This window comes from Lygodium microphyllum, chromosome 7 (genome assembly GCF_053477565.2).
Source record: "Lygodium microphyllum isolate KBCC chromosome 7, Lygodium_microphyllum_v1.1.10, whole genome shotgun sequence".
Classification (NCBI taxonomy): domain Eukaryota; kingdom Viridiplantae; phylum Streptophyta; class Polypodiopsida; order Schizaeales; family Lygodiaceae; genus Lygodium; species Lygodium microphyllum.
Window position 1 is genome coordinate 134,555,192 of NC_141141.1, and position 23,786 is coordinate 134,578,977.

The 23,786-nt window shown below is 37.6% G+C and overlaps 2 protein-coding genes across 11 annotated transcripts in view; one reads left to right on the plus strand and one right to left on the minus strand.

The window, feature by feature from the left end:
- Nucleotides 1-15,508: 15,508 nt before the first annotated feature.
- Nucleotides 15,509-23,786, minus strand: part of LOC148033991 (exocyst complex component EXO84B-like) — a 171,887-nt gene continuing 163,609 nt past the window's right edge. For 4 of the 10 annotated variants that reach the window (XM_087681993.1, XM_087681995.1, XM_087681992.1 and 1 more), the window contains one exon: nt 15,509-16,127. In XM_087681993.1, coding sequence (XP_087538119.1) covers nt 16,043-16,127 — 85 coding nt within the window. In that variant the 3' untranslated portion in view covers nt 15,509-16,042. The remainder of the gene's footprint in view (nt 16,128-23,786) is intronic. The other 6 variants (XM_087681997.1, XM_087681990.1, XM_087681991.1 and 3 more) reach the window with 3 other exon arrangements.
- Nucleotides 19,067-23,786, plus strand: part of LOC148033992 (uncharacterized) — a 57,761-nt gene continuing 53,041 nt past the window's right edge. The window contains exon 1 of the mRNA XM_087681999.1: nt 19,067-19,185. Coding sequence (XP_087538125.1) covers nt 19,079-19,185 — 107 coding nt within the window. The 5' untranslated portion in view covers nt 19,067-19,078. The remainder of the gene's footprint in view (nt 19,186-23,786) is intronic.

Genomic DNA, 23,786 nt, shown 5'->3' on the forward strand with positions numbered 1-23,786 from the left:
TATAATAAGTTAATTTATATGAAAACTTTATAGAAAATGCATTTTCATTGATGTACTATGAATACTTGCCATATTTGCACATTCACAAATTAATAAACACATGCGTACTTAGAAAACTTTAGCCCATAATGATTGAATGCAACAAAATTGCACATTTAAAGTCATACCATTAAACATTCAAGATAAGAAAAATTATTGGCATAGATATGTTCATCTAAAAAATTAATCACTCTACAATTACACTGCACTTAAATTCGATATCGAGTGCATACTAGGTTACTTGCAAGATATAGTGTGGATGTGGTCTTAGAATAGAAGACAAGGGAGAAGGAGCCAATAAATTTTGGATGGTTAATAAAAAATAAAATATGATTTTTTACAAAAATAGAGAAGGCTTTAAAAAAGCTAAAATAGGGGACTTACTTGTAGGAAGGTATGCTCAAATAATACCCTTCAAAAAAAGAAATTTCAAAAAAAGTAAGAAAAAGGCCAAAAGCATGTGAGGCTCCTTCTCTTTCCTATTCTATATAAACCTTCCCCTTGGGTAGAAAATCATGGATTCTCTTTCCTTCAAATCATGTCGAGCCCCTAAAGCACCTTGACCTTCTCGATTTGAGGATTTTGAATCTATTGACTGTTCGAAGGATCGTGCATTATGTTGCTTAAAATCTCCCAAGCATATCAAGGATATGGCACCCTCGTGCTAATGCCTCTCTTCTCTATGCTTTAAAACATCAAATTTTACATTATCTAAAGTTTTTTTACACTATCTATACCTAGAATCACATATTATAAGCCTTGTTTCTATGCATCAAGCCCGAAAAGCCCTTGAAAGGTCCAAACAATGTCAAATCAAGCCAAAGTGGAGAGAAGAGGTGGCATGCTCAAAGCAGGTGAAGAACTTGTCCGATGCAACCTCTCTTCCAAAACAACTAAAGACCACCATAGATCCAAGTCCCAGCTTTGGTCCCACAAGGTAACAAGATGATTTGTTAGGCACTAGAACTAGGATGCCCATATTGCAAAATCACCAATGCATATGGGGGAAAGATGATCTATCAGGCATGGGAATTATGATGCATACATTGTGGAATCACCAATGCACACCAACAATTGGCATTCCATTTGATGGCATTAACCCAAGTAGCGTCATAGGCCAAGGTGCCTTTGAACTATGTGCCACAGAAACCATAGACAACATTAGTTATTTTTCTTCATACTTCAAAATGGTATGCCAAAATATACAAGGACTCTCCAACAATGCCAAGTAGCAATAATTTTGAGTGGAGTATACAACACAGTTGTGGGAAAAAAATGGTGAGGATGAGAAATGAGTACAATAACAATGAAGAGAGAGCTTATAATGAGTGCAATAGGAAGGTGTATGTGTGCTTGAAAAGTTTGGCAGTTGCATTCGACAAAAGGGAGACCCAGAGCACAACCCAAGGACTCTCACAATGGGCTAATCTAGCTCATATGCAATGGAAAGAAGTTAGTCAATGGATATATCTAACTCAATGATTTTCTTATCTTGATATTGTTGTAAGATCTCTTCTGGATCTTCATCATTTTTCCTATATTACCTAAAATTCAAGTGGATTTTGTGGCACCTTTTGAGTGGAAACCTATAGATCTTGGACCATGTGAGTATACCTTTCCTAAGCATTAGATACCACTTCAATTTCTTGATGTGAGCTCTAAGTCTCTTCTTTAGATCCATCTTGGGCTCATCAACATGTATAAGATCAACATTGTCAGTAAAATGGGTGCCATGATTTGAGGTCATTCCATAGCCATCGATGTTCCTTTGGCAGATTGTAATTGCAATTTGTTTGACTCTAAAGACTTATCAAAGTCCTGATGTGCATATCCATAGGAAATAGATTAACCCATGGAAAAGAAGGATGAAGAGTCCAAAGGCTCATGCATACATGGATGTGCTTAAGAGTGCTACAATTAGATGAGAAAAGTTGTATGGGCCCAAAAAAAAAAGTACTAGAAAAGTTTTAATCCCATTAGACTTCCCAAGACTTGAGGAATGAGGAGAAGATCCCAAAAAGGCACTCCAATAATTCCAAGATCATCACAAGCCTACTGTTGCTATGATGTTTGACTTTGATATATCAAAGGAGCCACAATTAGGAGGATTTACCCATTTAAAATATTCATACTCTAGATTCACTAATATAGAAAGAAAGCGATTGAAGCAAATAGATGTAGTTTCCTTTAAAGAAGCATACCAACTTCAAGGAGATCAAAGGTCTTGCTTTAGTATGAGGCCAAGAGGCATGGAAGATGCAACTCAAGTTGCACTACTTATAGAGGCAAATGAGCATGCTTGATTTGCATTTTGCTACACTCTCCCAAAAGAAAGAGCCGATGTGCTTTTTTTTCCATATCTTAGGAGGCACTCTCTAGAGTATAATGCCAAGGAGCATGGTAGATACTTTCTTAAGTACTACACTATACATGTCACTAACCCGGATGACATGTATCTATTCCAACCTGGGGATCTAAAATAATAGTTTTTTGGATTTATAAAATACTTCAACAACTATCTTGATCCATTTTTCATCACCCCTCTACAACTATTTGTGATTACTCATAAAGTTGTTGAAGTAGAAATTGACAATGTATAAAGATGACTTACCCTTTCTCTTTTTTGTCATCAATTGAAATAAGATGAGTAGTAGCTCAAAGTTTAGACACACATGAATTGCTTGTTCCATTCAACTTCAAGCCTTTTACACATGAAGATCAAGGTTAGGGTTTGGGCCCCCAATGAAATAGGGCTAGGGTTAGGCCCTTGCATTTTAGAGTTTCCACCTTGCAGTTAGGATTTTTACCACTTTTTGGGTGCCTTGCTCACTTTGCCAGACCAATTCTTCTTTTGATGCATGTGCCCAGATTGAATATGAATAGAATACATCATTGCAACCCTCACATCCACTACAGGTTACCAAATACATCCACAAAAAATATTACAATTTGCATGAGCATGAACTCAGCTGTCACAAACTACTATAAAAATCATTATGATGTCCTAAAATAAATTTATAATAACCAAAATAATTTGATGAGCTTGGAAAAATACATATTTCAAAGATAAAATTTGATAGTTATGCTTTGACTTACTTTGATTTTTTCCTTCCAAAATTATAGTTAACATTACCCCCTCCTAGGTAAGTGCCACTCCCTTGGTAATCATGTCAGAGATAGCACGTTGAAATTTACACAAAAAATGTGGAATACTAGGATGATTGATGATGATGATTAAAAGCTTTTATGGATGAAGAAACTAATCCTTCTATTGATACTCTAAAGAATAGGTTGATGGTATTGATTATGAGAATACTCTTCCATTGTAGCATAAGCCAAGCAACCAAAAATATTCAAGTGAGCCATAGATAGTTTTTGACCATGATGAGCCTTATACGAAGTAATAGATTGCAAAGCCTTAGTCGGACACCTATTAAGAACATATGCTACACATAAAACAACTTCAAGCTAAAAATTGTGGCAAAGCTTGACTCTTATAATAATATATTATGCCATCTTCATCAGTGATTTGTTTTTCCTCTTAGTCACACCATTTTGATGTGGTGCATGCAACACTATACATTGGTGTTTTATTCCACATTTAGTTAGAATTGTGCATTAAATTCCTTAGATATATATTCCCCTCCTAGATCAAACCGGAGAGTACCCACTTTACATCCTCATAAAATTTCAACCATGTTAACATTTTTCTTGAAGCATAAAAGCACTTCGGAGTTAGTTTTTAAACCATACACCCATGTGTGCTTTGGAGTAGTCATTAGTGAAAGTCGCAAAGTACATGTAGTTTCCAAAAGGTATTTGTATTTGACCACTGTGTTCAAGCTACAATTTGTGAATAACTCTCACTAAACTATCTTTTGGAAATGAAGCACTTTGCATTTACCTAATTATGCAAACCTCACAAATGTGTTTTCCAATTATCTCAACACCATATCGGATTTTTGTAGATGTAATAAACTAACAAAATTCAGATGACCAAAATTTGTGGCTAAGGTTTTACATCTGAAACCGCCTGTGAATTTGCAATACCACATGCCATTTCTTCAAGACATTTCCATAGTTATTGGGCTTATATAGCCCACCACATAATGAACTAGATGCAATAAAGTACATGGCATTTCTTCAAGACATTTCCATAGTTATTGAAATTATATAGCCCACGATATAATGTACAAGATGCAATAATCATATCACCATTGGAGAAATTATGAACTGTACATTTGTCATCAACAAATTTCACAATCAATACAATCTTGGCAAAGTATAAAAATTGATAGCAAATTCTTTTTTATTTGTGGCACATACAAAGCATCCACAAGTGTGAAAGTACTACCATTAATAGTAAGCAGTCTATAAAATTTCCAACTCCTTTCATAGGATAAATGGAGTTATTGGCACATGTCACAATACTACCCTTAGGGGCATGCTTAAGAGGAGTAAATAGACTGCGTAGAGAAGTAACATACTTCATGGTACAACTATCCAAGTACTGTATGTTTGAATCCACAATAGACATGCAAAAATCATGTAAAAAAGAGTCATAACTACATTGTGTACTAAATGCTCATTCTATATCTTGTACAACATTTGCAGATTTTGGCTTAGAAAGAGTGACATCTGCAATAACCATACTAGCCTATTTTGCAATCAATTTAAGATTGTCATTTATGACATGATCTTTTGCCTTACAATACCTACAAAACATTTAATTTTCTTTTTTTTCCCATCCTTATTAGTATTTTTTGTTTGAGAAGCATTTGCAGATTTATGCTTACTAGCAGAAAAGGAAACTTTTCCTTTACCTTTTCGGCTAGTCATCACAAAAGCTTGGTATATAACACATGTAATGGACTTGCTTTGTCTAGATTGTTCTTCTTGCAAAGAAAAATAGAAACCATGCATTCCTTTTTCTCAAAATGATTCGCAATATGTCAAGCCCTAGTAAGGTTCTTTGTGTTGCATTGAATTAAACCACATGCTCCACCACTTGTGCGGGCCCCTGTCAATTCCTTTGAGTTTCATTCTTGCTACGAACATACTCCCCAGAGGTGGGATACTTAACACATTAGCTACAACACTGCACGAATGTCCATTTTCCTCACTCATTTCTTTTGTGTCACTCACAATCTTTTGATTCTCTTAGAGAAATTTCATTTCATGAATAGAATCCCACCATGGACAAAATATTGTAGTCCCATTTGTTATATTAGGATATTGGTTTCTATAGGGGTTGGGAATCCATTTTTGATTTGGTTGTCAATGGATGATCTACATTTCTCTTCCCAATGAGATATAGAAGAGAACTCCGCAATTCTTTCTTACCAAAGATTGATATGTAATGTATAACAAGAATGAGAAACAGAGGCATTCAAAATATCAATAGAACCTTCCCTTCTTTTTGTGCGTGTTGAAAAATCAAGATTAGTTGACACGAATAGAATTTCATGAACTTATCAAATGACAAAGCATTCAAATTTCCTTTTATGATCAAATGAAGAGAGTAGATGGAAAACTCTAATAAGAATTATGAAGAATATTGAGAATAATCTACATAAGTGAAGTGTCTAGCAATCCTTAAGATATTTGATCTTTGTCAAAAAAAATGTCCATGGAGTTACCTTGATCCATATGTTTGCTTTCTAAGTGCTTATGTCGGTAAGAAATAGGAGCATTATTTAATGTGCAAGAGTATCCTAAGCATGAGGAGCCTTATTTCTTCCTTGATACAAACATGCAAGAGTATCACAAGCATCCTTAGTTGTCCTACATAATTGAATATGTGGGATTGTGGTATGTTCAACAGATAATGCAATCAAAGCATGAGCCTCTACATCTCTACAATCCCAATACATTTTCCTACAAGTAGATGGTGGTGGTGCTCTAATGTCAACTGGAACAAAACTTAAACCTGCAACATCCTCAACATCTTCTATTTTTATTGCTTCTGGTACATGCAACTTTTGAAATACCACCATGAGTGTTTCAATGCCATCTGTAATATTCAAAAGCCCCTTTGTAACCAATATATGACATAGCATGTAAGGCCATAATGTATAGTTAGTTCCATCCAATTTATCCTCAATATCCAATATATGGAATATATAATTGTGTTTAGCCATGGCCATTGATTGTTCTTGATACAAAAGTTTCTTATATAGAGGAAAATATCTACAAAACCAACTTGTGCTGGGTAGCATAGTATAAATGAGTTTGTAAGGGCTCTTAATTACAATAATGACTGATGTTAATAATTTTCACAATAGGATGAGATAGCATGCATAGTATTGGCCGTAGTGCAAATGGAGGCCAAAATGAAATCTAATAAAACATATGAAAATGACAAGCCCTTACAAGCTCTCTTGTAGTATTTATCAACCTATGAACACTTTTTAAGGTTATTTATATCAAGACCAAAAGAGAGGCAAAGCTTCAAAGCTAATCCATTGTTGCATCATGCTGTTCCAACTCAAGAAATGGTGCATAAGACCAAGTCATCTAATGCACAAGACACCCCTCAATCTATGTATTCGTTGCCTCCACTTCATTTGAATCTCAATGTCTATTGCAATAATGTGACTCAGGCCCTCAAATTGCTCAATCCCATCAGAGATTAGTGTCTCTATCTCAAAATAATCACACTTATATATCCTTAGGGGCATACCCTCCTCACAGTTGCTACTCTTGAGAATCTATAAGATCCTATCGTTTCAATGCGTGTATACCAACTTCTTAGCCTATTTGCCAACAATCCTTTTTTTAATAGTGATGTGCACATATTGATATGTGCTTCAATTTTGATCAAAGGTGTAGTTGCTAGTATATTACACTAGTATACACACTACAAGGGATCTAAAAAGCAGTCAAGTATCCCCAGCATTCATGGTCTACTACTTCCATGCTAGTTGTTCTTGGGAGCACTAAGGGACTAGAAAATGAATCTTCTCTTAGCATTAATCTAGATATCTCATTGACACTTTCTTTTGTATATAAAAATCCTTACAAGTTGATCAACATGGTAAGTTTTCTCCGATTAACATTATTTTTAACATAAGATCTCAGAGTTAATTATGTGTTATTATTACGAGATTGCAAAAATATAATCACATCCTCACAATCTTTGATGATGACAAATGGTTGATGTGAAGGGTGTTTGTGAATATGTTATCATCCAGAATATCATCTCCTTAAGCTCTTAGTTGCCATAGCTTGTGTATCTAAGATGCTCCATCAACCCTTTCTTGGCTTGTGGGTACTTTGATTTCTGAGCCAAACATGTGCTATAGAGGTGGTACACTAAAGAAAGTTTAATGTTTTCTCCTTTACATGTTCAAAAAAGAGTTGTTGTCACACACACATACACAAAAGAGGTCTTTATAAACCTACCACAATCCGTATTTAGTTGTTGTTCAGTGGGCATTAAATGATGCTATGAAAACATCCTGCACCACGATGAGGATGGGCTTACATCTATTAGTAATATTATCACTAGGGCAATTCTATAAGACCCCGTTATTGGAACTAAAATTACCCTCAAAAAAGGTAAAATGGTGCCACATCTGTAAAAGCCAATGTACTTTTTCTCTTGAGGAATGCCTCAATATGAATTCTTGGATTATCAACAATACTTATATTACCTTATTTGGTATCCCCAAGAGACAATGCTGAGGCATCCCTATGGGATTTAGTTGTTCTCCACTTTGGTGTAACTTATACCTTTGCTCTTTTGAGCAATTCCTGCAAGAAATTGGCTAATGTTGGTAGATTTGACATCTTAAGACATTTTACACACATATCCATGTTTTATGATGACTTGATATTAGTGAATGTACCAAATTCTTCTATTTTTCTCAACCAACAACTTGGGTCCATATTTTTCATCTATGCCGAAGTTCCTCTACAATTCAACCTCATGGAAATCTCCTATTATTTTCATAGTGGGCACTTCATCTCTACCTCTACCCACTTCCTCAACATGATGATCCATTGCAATCCTAGTGAGTTCAACATTTGTACTTATGACAAAAAAGAAAAACTATCATTCCCATGTATCAAATATATTCATAGTGGTAGTAGCCAACCTTTAGGGTAATCTCATAAGGTAATCCTAGCACATGTTGGACCAATATTGTACTCAAATAATGTGGCGTATACAGCCCTTTGCCAACTCAAAGTACCTCATCTAGAGATTTGCAAACAATGGTTTTGAAAGGGCTTGGCTTTGGTGCCTTGTTTTATCCTTCCTAAGGATGGATTTCCAACTGCTGCAATTAGACTTTTTTTAAAAAGCCATTACTCTAGAACAAATTTCGGATGGGTACCATGGGATCACCCTTATGCCAAATGGGTTATTCTAAAGAATAAAATTTTTGTTTAGATTCAATCCAACTAGATTCCGAGAAAGGAAAAATCCACGAAGACTATTGAAAGGTATTGCCTTACGCTAATATTGCTAGTTACGTTAATTTTTTCACTTATATTAATTTTTCCTTGATGTTATTATTTTTGAAAAGAAAATATTTATCTTGAAAATATATATATTTTAAAAGTAATGCATTCAAAATAAGATGTTTGTGATTGTAAGATAGATACTGATCTTTCCTAAAATCATCAGGCTGAAAGATGGGTGACTAAGTACGGATCACGAAAATAGAGAGAGTATTCTGGCGAGCACAGAACACCGACTGAGGTAATGTTCTTAATGGCACTAGACGTCCCTAAGGCCAACATGAATAAAATCTATTCCAAGGGGTTTTTCCTTTTGTTTCGCGTTAGTGAGTATATACCAATTATAACACGAAACATCTTGTCGTAAGGAACTCTAGTTGGTAGAAGGAGGTGAGGATACTAGGGAGCTGTGGTCATAAACCCCTTAAGCTCTTACGAACTGTCAACTATCCTTTGATTTCCAAACTATGTCTTGGAAGTTCCAATACTAGTCGAGAAACAGAACTTGGAGAGAATAATACCTTTAAATAAAAAACATTGTAAAAAGTCATTTTTCTGAAAGGAACTATTAAGAATGAATTACTTTACTCTGTTTTTGTGTCATGAATCAAAGGTGTGTAATAAATTTATATTAGCAGATAATTTAAAGAAGTTATTTTTATACTTTGAACCTAAAGTGATAGGTAATTAAGTAATTAAAAACACTCTCGAAGGAAGCAGAAGCATGGACCCCAACGGATCCAACCTATGGTTGGATGGTCTCAGTAAGTCGAGAGCTTTGCTAAGAAGAAATTAAAATCACATTTTTGATGGACCATTAGAGATTAGAGAGCTTGACTTGCATCACTTGGAACCCTAGGCAAAAGAAATTAAAGTGCCATACTTCTTCTATTCTCTTTTGAATCCAACACAACGTAAGTCCATTACAGTCAGCAATTTCTATAAGGGATGGAATCTCGAACAACTAATACTAATCAACTGTTAGTAATAGATTTGACAAAAAAGACTCAAGTCGATTCTCATGGGAATGGCCAGAACTTCCGCTTCGAGGTAGACTCAAGCGAACCTAGTTAGCAAACTCTGATGGTTTTCATCAAAATCTCGGACGGTGCTTTCTAGGACATCTCTTGATGGGCTACTAAGAACGTACTGCTAAGGAAAGCATCGAGCATGCACATTACAATTAGTATCAGAGCGTGCATTGACATTAGACACAATGTAAGTAAATAAAACTAGTTATATTTATAGCATAAAATATCTTTTCCTTAAATAGTAAAAATGTTCTCTCGTTAATATATGTTCTTAATTTCTACCAAAAAGACAAAGCTTGGGAATGATTCTTGATTTTTCAAGTTATGTTTATGTCAACAATACACAAATGATGTGAATATTAGATTAGATATACAATCCTTCACCCATGTATTATGAAAGACAATGGATGTTAAGTGAAGGGTATTGTTACATTAACGCAAATTGTCTTGCTTACCTCCAGAATAATTTAAAGAGATTAAGGTGGATGGAAGCCCTTACGTTGCCAAGATTTATCTCTTCTATGAGGCCAGAGTAAACTCAAACATGTTCACTAGAGGGCAACGAGTCAAATTAAACCGATACATCTATGAGGAGGTTACAAGGGTTATACCGGCTGATTGAGTCATGGTCATAGAACGCTCCAATTGTGACAACTATAAGAAAGATGGATTACCTTATCTTCCTGTGAAATCTAGATTTCTGGATATCTATTCTCAGAATCCTAATTACTATGCGATGGATGTATTGCAATACCATGCCTAGATTGTGGTAGAAGAATCTTTCCCAAGAATAACATGAGCACCTAAACCACTCGAATAATGTATCCCCTTCCTATTGGCATAAATAATTATTTTTGTCCATCCGTTTGTCTCCTTGATAAATCAGAAATAGTGAATAGATATTATTTGTTTAATGTGATTTTTTTTCTAATTAAAATTAAAACCCTCTTTGAAGTGTAAACCTTGATCATTATCAAAATGACAAGTCGTACGCAATTTTCTTTCTAAATCAATGAGGTAGATTAAGAAAGTAACCATCTTTTTTAACAAAATATGATTGGAGAGAAAATGGATCATAGAATTGCATAATTTCCCAGAACGTCACCCCAAATCTCAATACTACGGAAGCTCAAGAGAAGAAATTTATTCTCAAACAGTACAAATGACTGAAGCTTAATGGTAAACTTAATGGTAAAGGGAGGGACGTTCCAACTGAAGCAGAAACATGGATAGAATCTATGGAAGACTATTTCACTACCGGTGGGTTTGCACCGTCAAATCAAGCCATGATCACCAAACTAAAACTCACAGGAGATGCCCGTATTTGGTGGAAACAATGATGCAAGGACCAAAGAATGTCTGAAAGTGCTATCACTTGGGACAAGATTAAGGACATGATACGTGGGGGATATCTTCCGCCCACATATCAAGCCTAGAAGATGAAGGAGTTCTTCAATCTAAAGCAATTAAGCCTAAGCCTAGAAGCCTACTACTCCGAATTCATAACACTTCTAAAATATGCACCTATGATGGATGTTTCACAGCAAGTATCCAAATTTTGCAATGGTCTAAATCCGCCCCTGAATACGCATCTTGAATCAATGAGACCATTGGATTTACAATATGCATTGATTAGAGCACAACTCCAATAGTTCAAGAGATCGGACAAAGGCCAAGAAATGCAAAAATTTGGAACAGAAACAATCAGAATAAGGGCAACTTCTATATGGGTAGTTGGAGAGCTTTTTGTATGGCTTGATGTAGCTATTAGCCACTCCTATCCTTCTATATGGCTTGCTGCTATAGCCACCACTACTAACCTTTAAATCTTCTCTTCATTATTGCACTACAGATTTATACTATATGTTATCACTAAAGCACTTTTAAATAATTGAATAGTGGGCTTTTAGTCTAAGTGAGTTTCCACATGCCACTACATGCCTTCTATTCTCTCTTTTGACTACTGACTGTCTATCTAATTAACTGATTGTGTAATCTTGTTTGTTTTTCAGGAATTTTACAAGCTTAGTCTTCTTTCTTTATCGTGTCTTATTCTTGCCTATTTTTAATCACTACTATTGCTATGGGCTGCCACATGCCTCTTTCATAGATATAGAATCAAGCAAGGCCACTTTTACATGATTGAGATGCCAATTGGGCATTGTTGATGACACCTACAACACAAGTTGGGTATCTTAATTCCTACTAGCAATATGTTTGTCCGTTTTTCTGGTATTAGGCAATTCCTTCCCCTTCCAAGTATTATGTTTTTTACTTTGAATGTAGAGCTATGAAATCTTATAGGAATGTTGCTATTCCAAATGTAATTATTATAGATTCTTCAATTTTAATGGTGATTTATTAAGAGAATTTTCTCCTTTTTCTTTCCTTGTTAAGGCACATAGATACATCATATTTATATAGGAGCATCACAATGTATGATTGTATTCTACAAACCATTTTCTCATAGTCACTTAGGTTCTCTCCTACTCTCCACATGTGGATAGAAAAAGTACACATAAAAACACATATTAGCACTCAAAACTATTCCCTTTTAAAGAATGCTAATCTATCACTTAGGCTTAATGGGAATTATCATGTTAAAGAATACTTAGCTTGCATATGCCTTGGCACCACTGTTAACCTTAACCTAGGACATTTCTTAACTGTAACTTGATGTGAATAGACTTTCCTAACTAAAAAGGGTTATAAAAACCCTAGGTGGCTCCCGTTCCTCTTTTTCACCACACCCTAACTAGGCCTCTCCTAACTATCTAAATACATAGCTCATAATCATTACTAGCAACCATGGATCCTACAAAACTGAAAAGGCCTACAACTAGCATATTGCAATAAAATACACCATGAAACTTGAAACGATGATAGCAAGGAATGAACGAGCTAACCTTGCCATAATTGGCACCGTTCGGTTCCAAATTAGGTAGTATTGATGGCACTTTTTCCACTTTTTTTGTTGTGTGATTGTGACTAACTATAGTATTATTATTGTTAGAGGAAATCATAAGCTTGTAAATACTCAACCCTAGTCAGATTCAAGACTCTTGCAGCATGCGACTTTCCCTAGGTATGCAAAAATGAGTCCTCTTCACCCACTTCTCATATCTCTTATTATTTCCCATATTTGTCATGTAATACATGAATGATGAAGTATGAATCAAGTTGCAAATATGGATTTGCTAATAGCCCAAGGATAGATAAGTTAAGCGATGAAAGATAGTATAGTATAGCCACATGAATATAATATATTGCAAGGACAGTTTTTTCAATCATGGTCTTTTTTTTGTGTTGTGAAACGTAATAGTGCTCTTAATGATCTATGGGGGACAACTCGAGTTTAATTGCAAGTAACTGTCTATGTATGGCCAACCTTTGTCAATACAATAAAAGTTTTTTTCCTACTAAAAATATGGAATTTTATAAGTAAAGATTAGGGTACGAACATGTATTAAGCCAAAATGTGGCCTTAACCTAGTTATAGGACATCAACCTCTATATGGCTTGTTTGTTGTAATATAGATGAATTTTTTGTTGTAAAAACGATCGATTTGAATAGGTGGGCAACTCTCATGTAAAGAGTATGAGTTAAAAGGTGGGTAGCTCTCATGCAAAGTGAATATGTTAAAAATTACATTCCAAGAAGTTATGCGTCATTACCAAAATATGTAATAAGTATGGTACATGAGTTCTTATGGATAGGATATGGTTGGTTTGTCTTATGTTGAAGCATCATTACAGTACCTAATATAATTTGATTAGTGACTAATATAATATGCAATAAATAAGAACTAGCATCTGAGTACAATTAGTCCTACCCGAAAGGTAATTTGTATGCTAAGAAATATATTCATTAAAACATATGATTAGTCCATAAATGGAAGTAATGACATGCATTCCAACAGTATGGAATTACTCGAGCTTAAGCCCAAAAAGCTAAATTACCACAAAAGAGGTACCACCCCACATAAAGCTAGTATGGTACTAACGTTGAACATACTCCCTTTTGGGCTTTTCGACATACTGGCAACCAAATATTTGTAATCCATTGAATCTAGTTTGTCTAACTAAAAAACTACCATGCTAGTTCCTTATCTCCATAGAGGATAGGCTTAAAATTATCCCTTTGTGCTCGATAATGGGCTATAACCTGGTTGCCCTATTAGCCACAACGCTCAACCTTTGGCCCATTTAAGCCTTGGAGATGAACCCACTTAAAACATATGCCCCTCTCTTCCCTCTTTGCTCAAGGCTGTGGGTAATATCTTGCTAAATAATATCATGGATACAAACAAGGTAGCCTTATTCATTGTGGGTGACCAAGATAGCAACTAGGCACCACATATGACACCTACAATGCAAGATAGAATCTTTACTCCTTACTAATATTCACCCTGTTAGGTTTTGCAAGTAAGAATTGATGCCCTTCCCTTACGAAATAGTTTACTAAGTTTGGATCAATACTATTTTAATGATAGGTTGCTAGTCCAAGAGGCTACTTGTAACTTGAGGAATTTATGTTATTGTTGCTATATCCGTACCATGTGGTCTTGGTGTATACTCGTATCTTGTTTCTTGAAAACACACTCTCACTCACTCACAAAGTTAGCCCAAGAGGTTGCTTGTAACTTGAGTAATTTATGTCATTTTTACTACATTCTTACCATGTGGTCTTACTATATACTTGTATCTTACTTCTTGAAAACACATACACACACACACACCCACACACAAAGAGAAAAGATGACAAATACCAATTCTAACATTGTCATCAATCGTTGTGAGCTCTTACTTCATTGTAAAACAAGCACCCACTCTAAAAGTTTTACAATGCTCATGCCCATTCACCCACTTCACTTCAAGCTTTGTATAGGACTAATTACAATATTTTGTAACAAGCACTATGGTTATCAAGGTCCTCTCAAGTCTAATAATATTTTTTGTAGGAAGCTAGATTATCATGAGTGGCCAATACATTAATTTAATGTAATTTATGGACACTTACAACAATGTTTTTCTTTTAGGCAAAGTTTCACTTATTAGGCCAAAAATATAGGTTCTCGAACAATTTAGGTGAAAAATAAGTCTTTTTTTTGCTACCAAAATCACAATGATCACCTAATATATAAAAAATTGGCATAAAAGGAAGTCTTAATAGCCTCAAGTGGATCTTTCTATACATGTAAAGTATGGTTATCCGTAGACATTCATACAAAAGTATATAAAATTTTATGTAGTACCTCTCAAGTTGAGAACCTTATTACACCAAATCATGATTACATTTTTAAGAGAGGACCTTGACGAAAAAGAAAAGGAAGCATGAACATAAATCATGCTTAACCTCCATTTAATTTGTAAGCACACTTCTGGAGCTTGTTACCTAGACTGGAGTGCAATTTAGAATGCTAACCTATTCAAGAATCTCTAAAGCTCCACCTACATTAAGCTCCCCAAAGCATGCCATTTACCCTGTTGTTGTCACTTTAGTCCCTAGAAAATCATGTTGAGCCCTTCTTTATTCAAGTTGAGATTTTTCTAGGATTATATATTTTTTCAATGAGCTATTCTATGTAGATTTAGTGCATCTTACACAATGTATAGTTTGTTAAAAGGTACAAAACAAATTGACTAATCACACTCACTTGAGAAAGGCTTTTGGAATTCAAAATTTTGTTAAGCATTTGCTTATCTTCATTCAAACTTGGCCATATACTTTTCTTCTATTGAGTTGGCCATAATGTTGAGTATGAACAATACATTGCCTATGAGTGGTAAAATTTACTAAAGATGACAAATATTCACAAACATGTAGGTTTATTGACATAAATGCCGACATTATACAATGGTAAGTTGCACTTTAAAAACTATATTGTGTAGTTAAACCTACAAATTGCTTGCCATGTTTTGCACGACCAAAGTCTAGAGATGGAAAATCTCATCTTACTCCTATTTGCCCCGCTATAGAACAATAGGTCTATTCATAGCCAAATTTTCCCCTCAAAAGAAAATGCAATGTCCATGTTGTGATTGATATGTCGAGACCAATTACAAAAGACACTCCATTGTGGTTATTTTCAAGCTTAATCCGATATCAAAACATCCAAACATTATATGCAATTAAAGAACAATAGACTCAACAATCAATTTAATCAAAAATTACCTTCAAAAGTAAATAAAATATCAACATTTGTGATTAATTTCTTGAGACTAACTAGCCAAACCAAACATAAGACCTTCCATAATCTATAGTGAGTTAGTTAAGTACTCAAGTAGATTCAAATTAGCATTAAGATGCTCATTATTTCACCATTCCATTACTCGCAAAATTGCTAATAGCTCTAAGATCTACTTATTTCTCAATAGCATGATATCTCAAATTAATTCATGCTAGGGAATCTCTTGAAAACTTATCCATGACAACAAATACAAAACCTCCAAATAAATACAAGCAAGGTGACTCTTCTCAAACTTATTGAAGTTGCACTTTGTTGCTAAACCATTTTACCTAATTGTGATATTATATGCTCCAAAGACTTTTGTGAGGTCATGGTAAACCAATCATCACTAGGCATGGCACTAGCAAACCGAAAACATTGTGTAAGTAAAGAATACATTAGAACACCATAGTGTCAAACATAGAACTTTCTAACGGAAAACCTTGAGTCAAACATTCTTCTAATAACTTTATGAAGGCATTGGGCTTTTAACACACAATCTTCTATTTTCTATGGTAATTTTGATCCATCTTTAGCAAATTTGACACTTAACAAACTTTGTAACTCATTTGTAAATGGTGTCATTACCTTGTTTTGACACGATACACATCACCCTAACCACTTCTATAAGAGTTGTACCATTAATCACAAAAACATGCTTATTGATAAAAAGAAAACCAAGCATCCATTTTGCTACTCCATGCAAGCTAGTAGAAATGGCATTGTTGTGAAGAATGGAAAATTTAAATGATAAAAACAAGCAAATTGTTTTACTATGAAGTGAATGTCTAACACCTTTAGACATCATGTTCTACCTAGAGGTGAAAGTTAATCGACTATTTGTATAGGCAATAGAGCAAAAATTGCATTAGCTACGACTTAGTGAGAAAGATGCCAAAAAACAAGATATTATACAATCATTAGTTCTAAATCTACTATGCCTCAAAGAGCAACGTAGCCTAGGGCCTTAGTTTCTTCAAGCTCGTGCTTTGACATCTTGAGGTTGAGTGGTGTATGGGAAATAGAAAGTGATGCCATGTTTATTGGTATGGTCTTAGAGCTTCCCATAGAGCTTTGATGACTATAATTTTCTCTTTAAGGGATGGGAGGAGCTTGTGTTTCATGTCTAACAAACATACATGGATTAGGCTTAACATAGGAAGTTTCCTCCTTCATGGTCTATTGAACTTCTAAATGCATGGGCACTGACAAAGGGGAAAATTAGAGAGGAGACAAACAAGATTTTGATGAGTTAAGGCCGGTTAGAATTAAAGTTAAATCAATCAACAATGATCTATCTACTACTCATCACAATGCAAGACAAAGGGGGTAGAGAACATTTGAACAATTCCTCCAAAATGAATAGATGATTTGTTCATGCCCTTTTGTTTAGATACTGATGAATTCTCTCTTCTTCATTTGCTTCAATGCACTAAAGAAGCAGCTAATTGGGGCATCTCCCATGAGATTCCACTTGCCTTTTAGTTGAATATTTGTTGCCTCCATTTTAAATTCTCGTAGATTTTCAATGTAAGCTTGGCTCCGTTGAGCCATTGCAGAATCATATAACTAGGGCTATCCCTAAGAGCTAGAAGTACAATATTCTATATCTTTGATAGTGATGCCCATTCCACCTTTGTTATCTAGCCTTAGCTCCACCACGCTTCTTGGCCACCTCAATTATGGCTTTAATGAATCTACTACAAGCGATTGCAAGCCCTCCCATTCCCACTCATGCTTCTATCGAAGTGTCTTTAAATAGCTATTGAGTTTCTCTCTATTCCAAGAACATCTGAAAATTATTAAAGGCTTCACAAGTCACTATGATAGAAGACTTAGAGAGAAGTACTACTACTTGAAAGGCCATTCTCTCAATAGGAGCTACAATTTGTGGTCAACAAGATGAAAAAGGGTAAGGCTTGTCAAAATGCTCCAAGCATTGTGAGGTTTGTTCTCAGGATCTTTTGCAATATGCTCAACATAAGGCATGATGGTAATCTTAATTAAATTGATTATTAATAATGGATAAATGAGATTGTCCATGATGTTGTAAAATAATGATGTTGAATGTGGCATACAAAGCTATTGCGAAGGCTAGGGCTTTTATAATTGAATTTCTTCCAATAAAGATTTTTCACACATCAACATGGATTTGTGCAAGGCAAGAAGACCCATGATGCCATACTTAATCTTATCTTTTATGTAGATCATGCTCAGAACTTGGAAGTTCATTTTGTCCTCACTAACATGGATTTTGACAAGGCACATGATAGAATTAATGGACACTTCATTATTAAGGTCATGAAGGCCATGGGATCCAAAGATGAATCTTGAAAATAACAAAGGATCTCTTCTTCAACTCCTTAGCAATGGTAAATGTCAATGGCATTTGCTTATCTCCCTTTGAGTCACATAGGCCTGTAAGGCAAGGTTGCCCTATTGCCCCACTACTTTTTGTATTAATCACTAACCCATTGCTAAGAAACTTGGATAAGAAAGTTCAACATGGTATAATAAGAGGTCTACCAATATAAAAGGATTGCTATTTTGTAGCTCAATTTTTCGCAATTGACAATTTTGATGTAGTGGAGGCAAAAAACAATCGATTGAGGGTTTGATGGAAGTATATGATCAATTATTGGTCCTATTAGGCTTAATGATAAGCACCAACAAGATGGGACTAGTCCAATTGCCATATGGGGAATTGGAGCCTTGGCTCATACAATTGGGATCCAAAGTCATTGAGCCTAGGCACATATTGAAATGCCTCGGATGCCAAATTGGAGAAGAAGTTAGTATGAAGCAATGAGCGGGATGGATGGAAAGCAAAGTGAAGGATAACATAATGGTATGGGAAGGGCAACCACTCAACTTTATTGAGCAAATCGTAGTGTCAAGGGCAATCATGACATCTTTGTTGGTATTCTTAACAATGGTCTCTCTTGCTACCTTCCTTTGGAATGAAGCGATTGGATAAAACGGCCTAAGGTCTCTCTTGCCAAAGGCCGGAGGTCTCTCTTGGCTACCAGACACTCCAAGGAGAGATGAAGAGGGCCTCAATGACCCCAAGTTGGCCTAAAAAGCACAGTCAGTTACTACTCTTTGCATAGTTTAAGTGGGTCGAGTGTTATTAGCGAATGGGTACTGCTCATTAGAATCTGGCCGGCAAATGTGAAGATTAAAGAAGGCAAGCTCATAGGATTAAATTGGCTGTATGATCTTTGTTTAGGGCAACAAATCAAGATGTTAAGATCATCTTCTGCATAGAGGTTGGCCGTAGCATCACAAAGCATTCTAGACGATGCCAAACAGATGCGGGCAAAGGACATCAAAGGAGATCCTTACTGTTGCAAGTTATTTGGTGCTTCAATCATGCCTTTGACCCTCCTTGTATACCATTGGATGAAAACCCAAGACTGGTAAAGAGCATTGCTGCAAAGGGTACCTTCAGATTTTGTGACATCTGGAACCCTAACTGTCTAAAGGTTGCTAATATGAGTAGATAGAGACGATAAACATGGAGTTCCATCTAATAGGGAAAGAAGTTTTTTGCGGCAAGTAATTCACAAGAAGTGATAAGACTAGCCCACTACAACAATGGTGGATAGTGGCAACATAGCAAGGTACATGTAGTCCCTGACAGCAGTCCAGCTATGGAAATGCAAAAGCAAGAGGGACTATTACGACATAGGCTACATAAACAAAGTTCTGGCATAATGGAGAAAGTGGTATCTGCACTCTAAGATGAGAGCTTGGAAAAGGAGCATTATAGGGATGTGGATGGCCACTCCCTCCTTCAAGCCAAATGTACTGCTCTGGAGAGTAGCAATGAATAAGCTCCCCACAAAAGAAAGACTTGGAAAGATGATGGGGGTGTCCCCCATGTTTGTGTTTTGCAAGGGAGAAGAGGAGAATGTGTCACACTTGTTACAAAGGTGCATAGAAGTGAGGCCAATTTGGAGGCGAGTTTAGGAATGGGTTAAAAGACTAGGGTTTGATGGTAGAATTGATAATAAATAGTCCTCTTTGGAGAGAGGAGGAAACTTGATGAAGAAAAAACCAAGGCTGTTTCCTATGGGGTGGCCTCACAACCGAACTGCATGCACTCTGCAACATAATGTCCAAACTTATGGCACCCAAAGCAGCAGTTAGGCTGCCCCATGACAATGATCCAATGAAACAATTGGGAATGACCAGCCATGATCTCCATCTTGTTGGAATTCACTTGATGTTGACAAGGCCAACCCTAACCTTCGATATCCCTATGCCAATCATTGATCTATGAAGGATGCAAACCTCAGGCCCTTGCAGAATATCAAGAGGGATTGAGACCTGCTTGTGAGCTGCTATCCCTTAGCCAGAACATTACACACACCTGCAGTCACTTGTTAGTATTATACACACTCCCGTGCTCCCGAGAGAGAGAGAGAGAGAGAGAGAGAGAGAGAGAGATTAATGTCTACTAAAGACCAAGTCGGCCTGTTAGACATATCCATGTATGAGAGAGAGAGAGAGAGAGAGAGAGAGAGAGAGAGAGAGAGAGAGACCTCTCCAATATGGTTTCATTAAGGGCTGCAACATTCTGCATAATATCTTAAATGTGCAAATGGCTATTGACTATGCGCGACACTCCGGTCAGGAAGTGGTACTGATTCAATTGGACTTGGAAAAGGCGTTTGATTATGTGGACTGGTCTTTCATTGCAGATCTCATGTCTACTATGGGCTTTGGTACCCGGATGTCCCGATTGATCTACACCATTAGTGCTGCGGCTTCCTCCAGAGTTATGCTTAATGGTGGGGTTACAGAGCCATTTGTCCTTGCACGCTAAGTCAGACAGGGTTGTCCTTTGAGCCCTCTCTTCTTTGCCCTGGCGACTCACCCGGTCCTTTCAATGTTATCCTCCATGGCAGCCTCTGCTCAGCTGGCCGGGCTGTCTCTTCCGTTGGGTCAGCACTTCGTTAGCCAATCTCTGGCGGATGACACCTTTATGATTTTGCAGGCGGACAGGGACAACATTCGAAGGGCATTAGATGTTTGGACACTATTTGGTCAGGCCTCTGGGTTTCGCATCAATGCCTTGAAGTCAGCCATTCTCAGTTGTACGGAGCCTGATTTACAGTCATTAGGCTGGCAAGGCCAGGTGGTTTCCCGTGGCTCCATTGTCAGGCATCTTGGATACCCATTGGGGGTGGATGTCCGGCCAAAAGACCTGCTGGAGTGGATTTCACAAAAACTGGAGGCGAAGTTTATGTATTGGAAGTCGCAAGCGTGGCCATTCCATGTCCGCCTCAAAGTGGCCCAGACAATCATGCTACCAATGCTAATGTATTTCCTGCCTTTGTTGCCTTGGACGCCTACTACTTTGAAGGCTCTCACTCATCCCATCCGTTTCATGCTATGGAAGAAGGATTCACTGCAGACGGGCATTTCCTGGATTTCATGGTCACATGCATGTACCCCTAAGCGCCTGGGTGGTGGAGCTATTTTGGATGCACAAACTCATATGCTAGCTCTCCGTTGGTCCCTTTTTCGTGCCATGTGTTTGGATCATCACCCGTGGACCATCATAGCCCGTTATTTTCTTGAGGACAGCGGGCTCCGCCATGGTAACACACGGCTTCGGGCCTCCTGGTGGCATGTCCTTAATGCTGACTCTTGTTTTTCCAGTCCCTCTTCCTCTTTGTTACTGCACTTGGTTGGCTCTTGGAAAGTGGTGCTCCAAAAGGCCCGTTGGCACCCAGTAGGGGACCGCATGCAGGCTAACTCCTTTCAGCTGGAATTGTTGGCAGTTTCAAGACTCCTTTCATGGGAAGATAAACATCAGCTCAGACCAAGATTTAACCGCATGGCCCGTTTAGGTGTGACGTCGGTTGCGGATGCGACACTTGCCACTCGCAATGTCCTCGTATCGTTTCGGACTGCTAGGCGACTCTTCAAGATCCCGCGCGGATACCGTGGTTTATGGGAAAAGCTTTCGTCGGAGCTTCAGGGTAGGCAACCCTTTCCTGCCCTGGCTGTGGATCGCCCTTGGCAGGACTGGGACCTTGCAGGCCGGCTGGGTCTGGAAAAGGCCTCTACTAATCAAGTGTATCATTTGCTCATTCAAGATCACCAATGGCTGGGTGAGAAAGCTAATACTGTTTGGGGACTGCGGAAATCGCTGTCATGGTGGCAGAAAACGCTGATGGAGGGCTGGCTAAATAAGACACCTTTCAAATGCAAGGTCTTTCTTTGGCGGGTAATGATTGGTGGTCTTCCTCTGGCCTCGGCCCTGGCCAAGCGTCGCATCTCGAATGGCAATTGTTTCTTCTGTACCACACCGGCGGAATCGGCCCGACATCGTTTTCTCTCTTGCCCACTCGCCAAGAATATCTGGTCGCTCTTGTCGCACATTTGGCGCGCGGTGGTGGGGTCCTCGCTAACTCCTTTCGACTGGGTTTTTGTGCGCCCGAAGTATCCCACACTGCCACAGTTGCATGTGAAGATCTTATTTCACTTTTTCAGATATTGGGGATGCTGGCACATTTGGACCACGCGCAATGCTTTTCTCTTTGATTCGGCCGCTAATGTACCGCGACATATTGCCAGGCTTAAAGGGCTCTTGCATTGGCAGCTAGATCTCATCCGCCACTCCGACTTGCTCCCTCGGGAGGATTTGCATCCGTGGCATATGGCAATTGCCTCTGGGTCGTTGCCATGATTGGTGTAACCTTTTTAGTGCATTACTACGGGGATTCCCCACACGTTGGCCTAGGGCCCTCGTGTTTCTTGTAACCAGGAAAAAGAGAGAGAGAAAGAGAGAGAGAACCTCTCCACATGATGGCTTTGTGTCATCATGTATCCTATGTGATCTGCAAACCTCAGGCGCTTGCAGAACAACAAGAGGGATTGAGACCTACTTGTGAGCTGCTATCCCTTAGCCAGAACAGTACACACACCTGCAGTCAATTGTTAGTATTATACACGTTCCCATGTGTGAACGCACCTTAGGTGTGTTAGTGTGTGTGTCAAAGGTGTGAACACCTTTTACACCTCCCAACATTTAATAAGGATCAAAGGTTTGGGGGAACCCGAGGCCTATATAATGAGGCCCTAACCATTGAACCTTAAACAAAATTCCTCTCTCTCTCTCTCTCTCTCTCTCTCTCTCTCTCTCGGAGGTGTGTTTCAAAGGTCTGAACACCTTTTACACCTCCCAACATTTAATAAGGGTCAAAGGTTTGGGGAAATCCCTAGGCCTATATAACGAGGCCCTAACCATTGTACTTTCAACAAAATCTATCGCATCAATCTATTCAACTTTGTTGTGTACTTGCAAGAGTTCCCTCTCTTTCTTTCTCTTCCCCTCATGGAGTTGCACCCACCTTAACTAGCTCTCTCTCTCTCTCTTTTTTTTTCATAAAAGGTAATTGTATTAATTACGAAAAAAGGTACAAGTCTACATGATTACAAGATACATGATGGCTCTAAGCCATCGTGTGTAAAATCTCAGTACTAAACAACAAAAGAGTAACAAAAGTCATGGCAAAGACGCAGAGGAAATTGCCATATGCCAAGGAAGTAAGTCCTTCCGAGGGAGTAAGTCAGAGTGCCGAATGAGATCTATTTGCCAATGCAAGAGACCTTTAAGCCTCGCAATATGTCCCGGAACATTAGAGGCCGAATCAAAAAGAAAGGCATTCCGAGTGGTCCAGTTGTGCTAGCATCCCCAGTATCTAGGAAAGTGAAACAAGATCTTCATATGCGACTGTGCCGGTGTGGGGTATTTTGGCCGTACAAAAACCCAATCAAAAGGGCTTAGCGAGAAACCAACCACTGCTCACCAAACCGCTGACAAGAGCGACCAGATATTCTTAGCGAGAGGGCAAGAAATAAATCGATGACGGGCCGATTCCACAATAGCGGTGCAAAAAGAAACAATTGGCGTTAGAGATTCAATGCTTGGAAAGGGCTGAAGCAAGAGGAAGACCACCAATCATCACCCTCTAAAGAAAGACCTTGCATTTGAAAGGTGTCT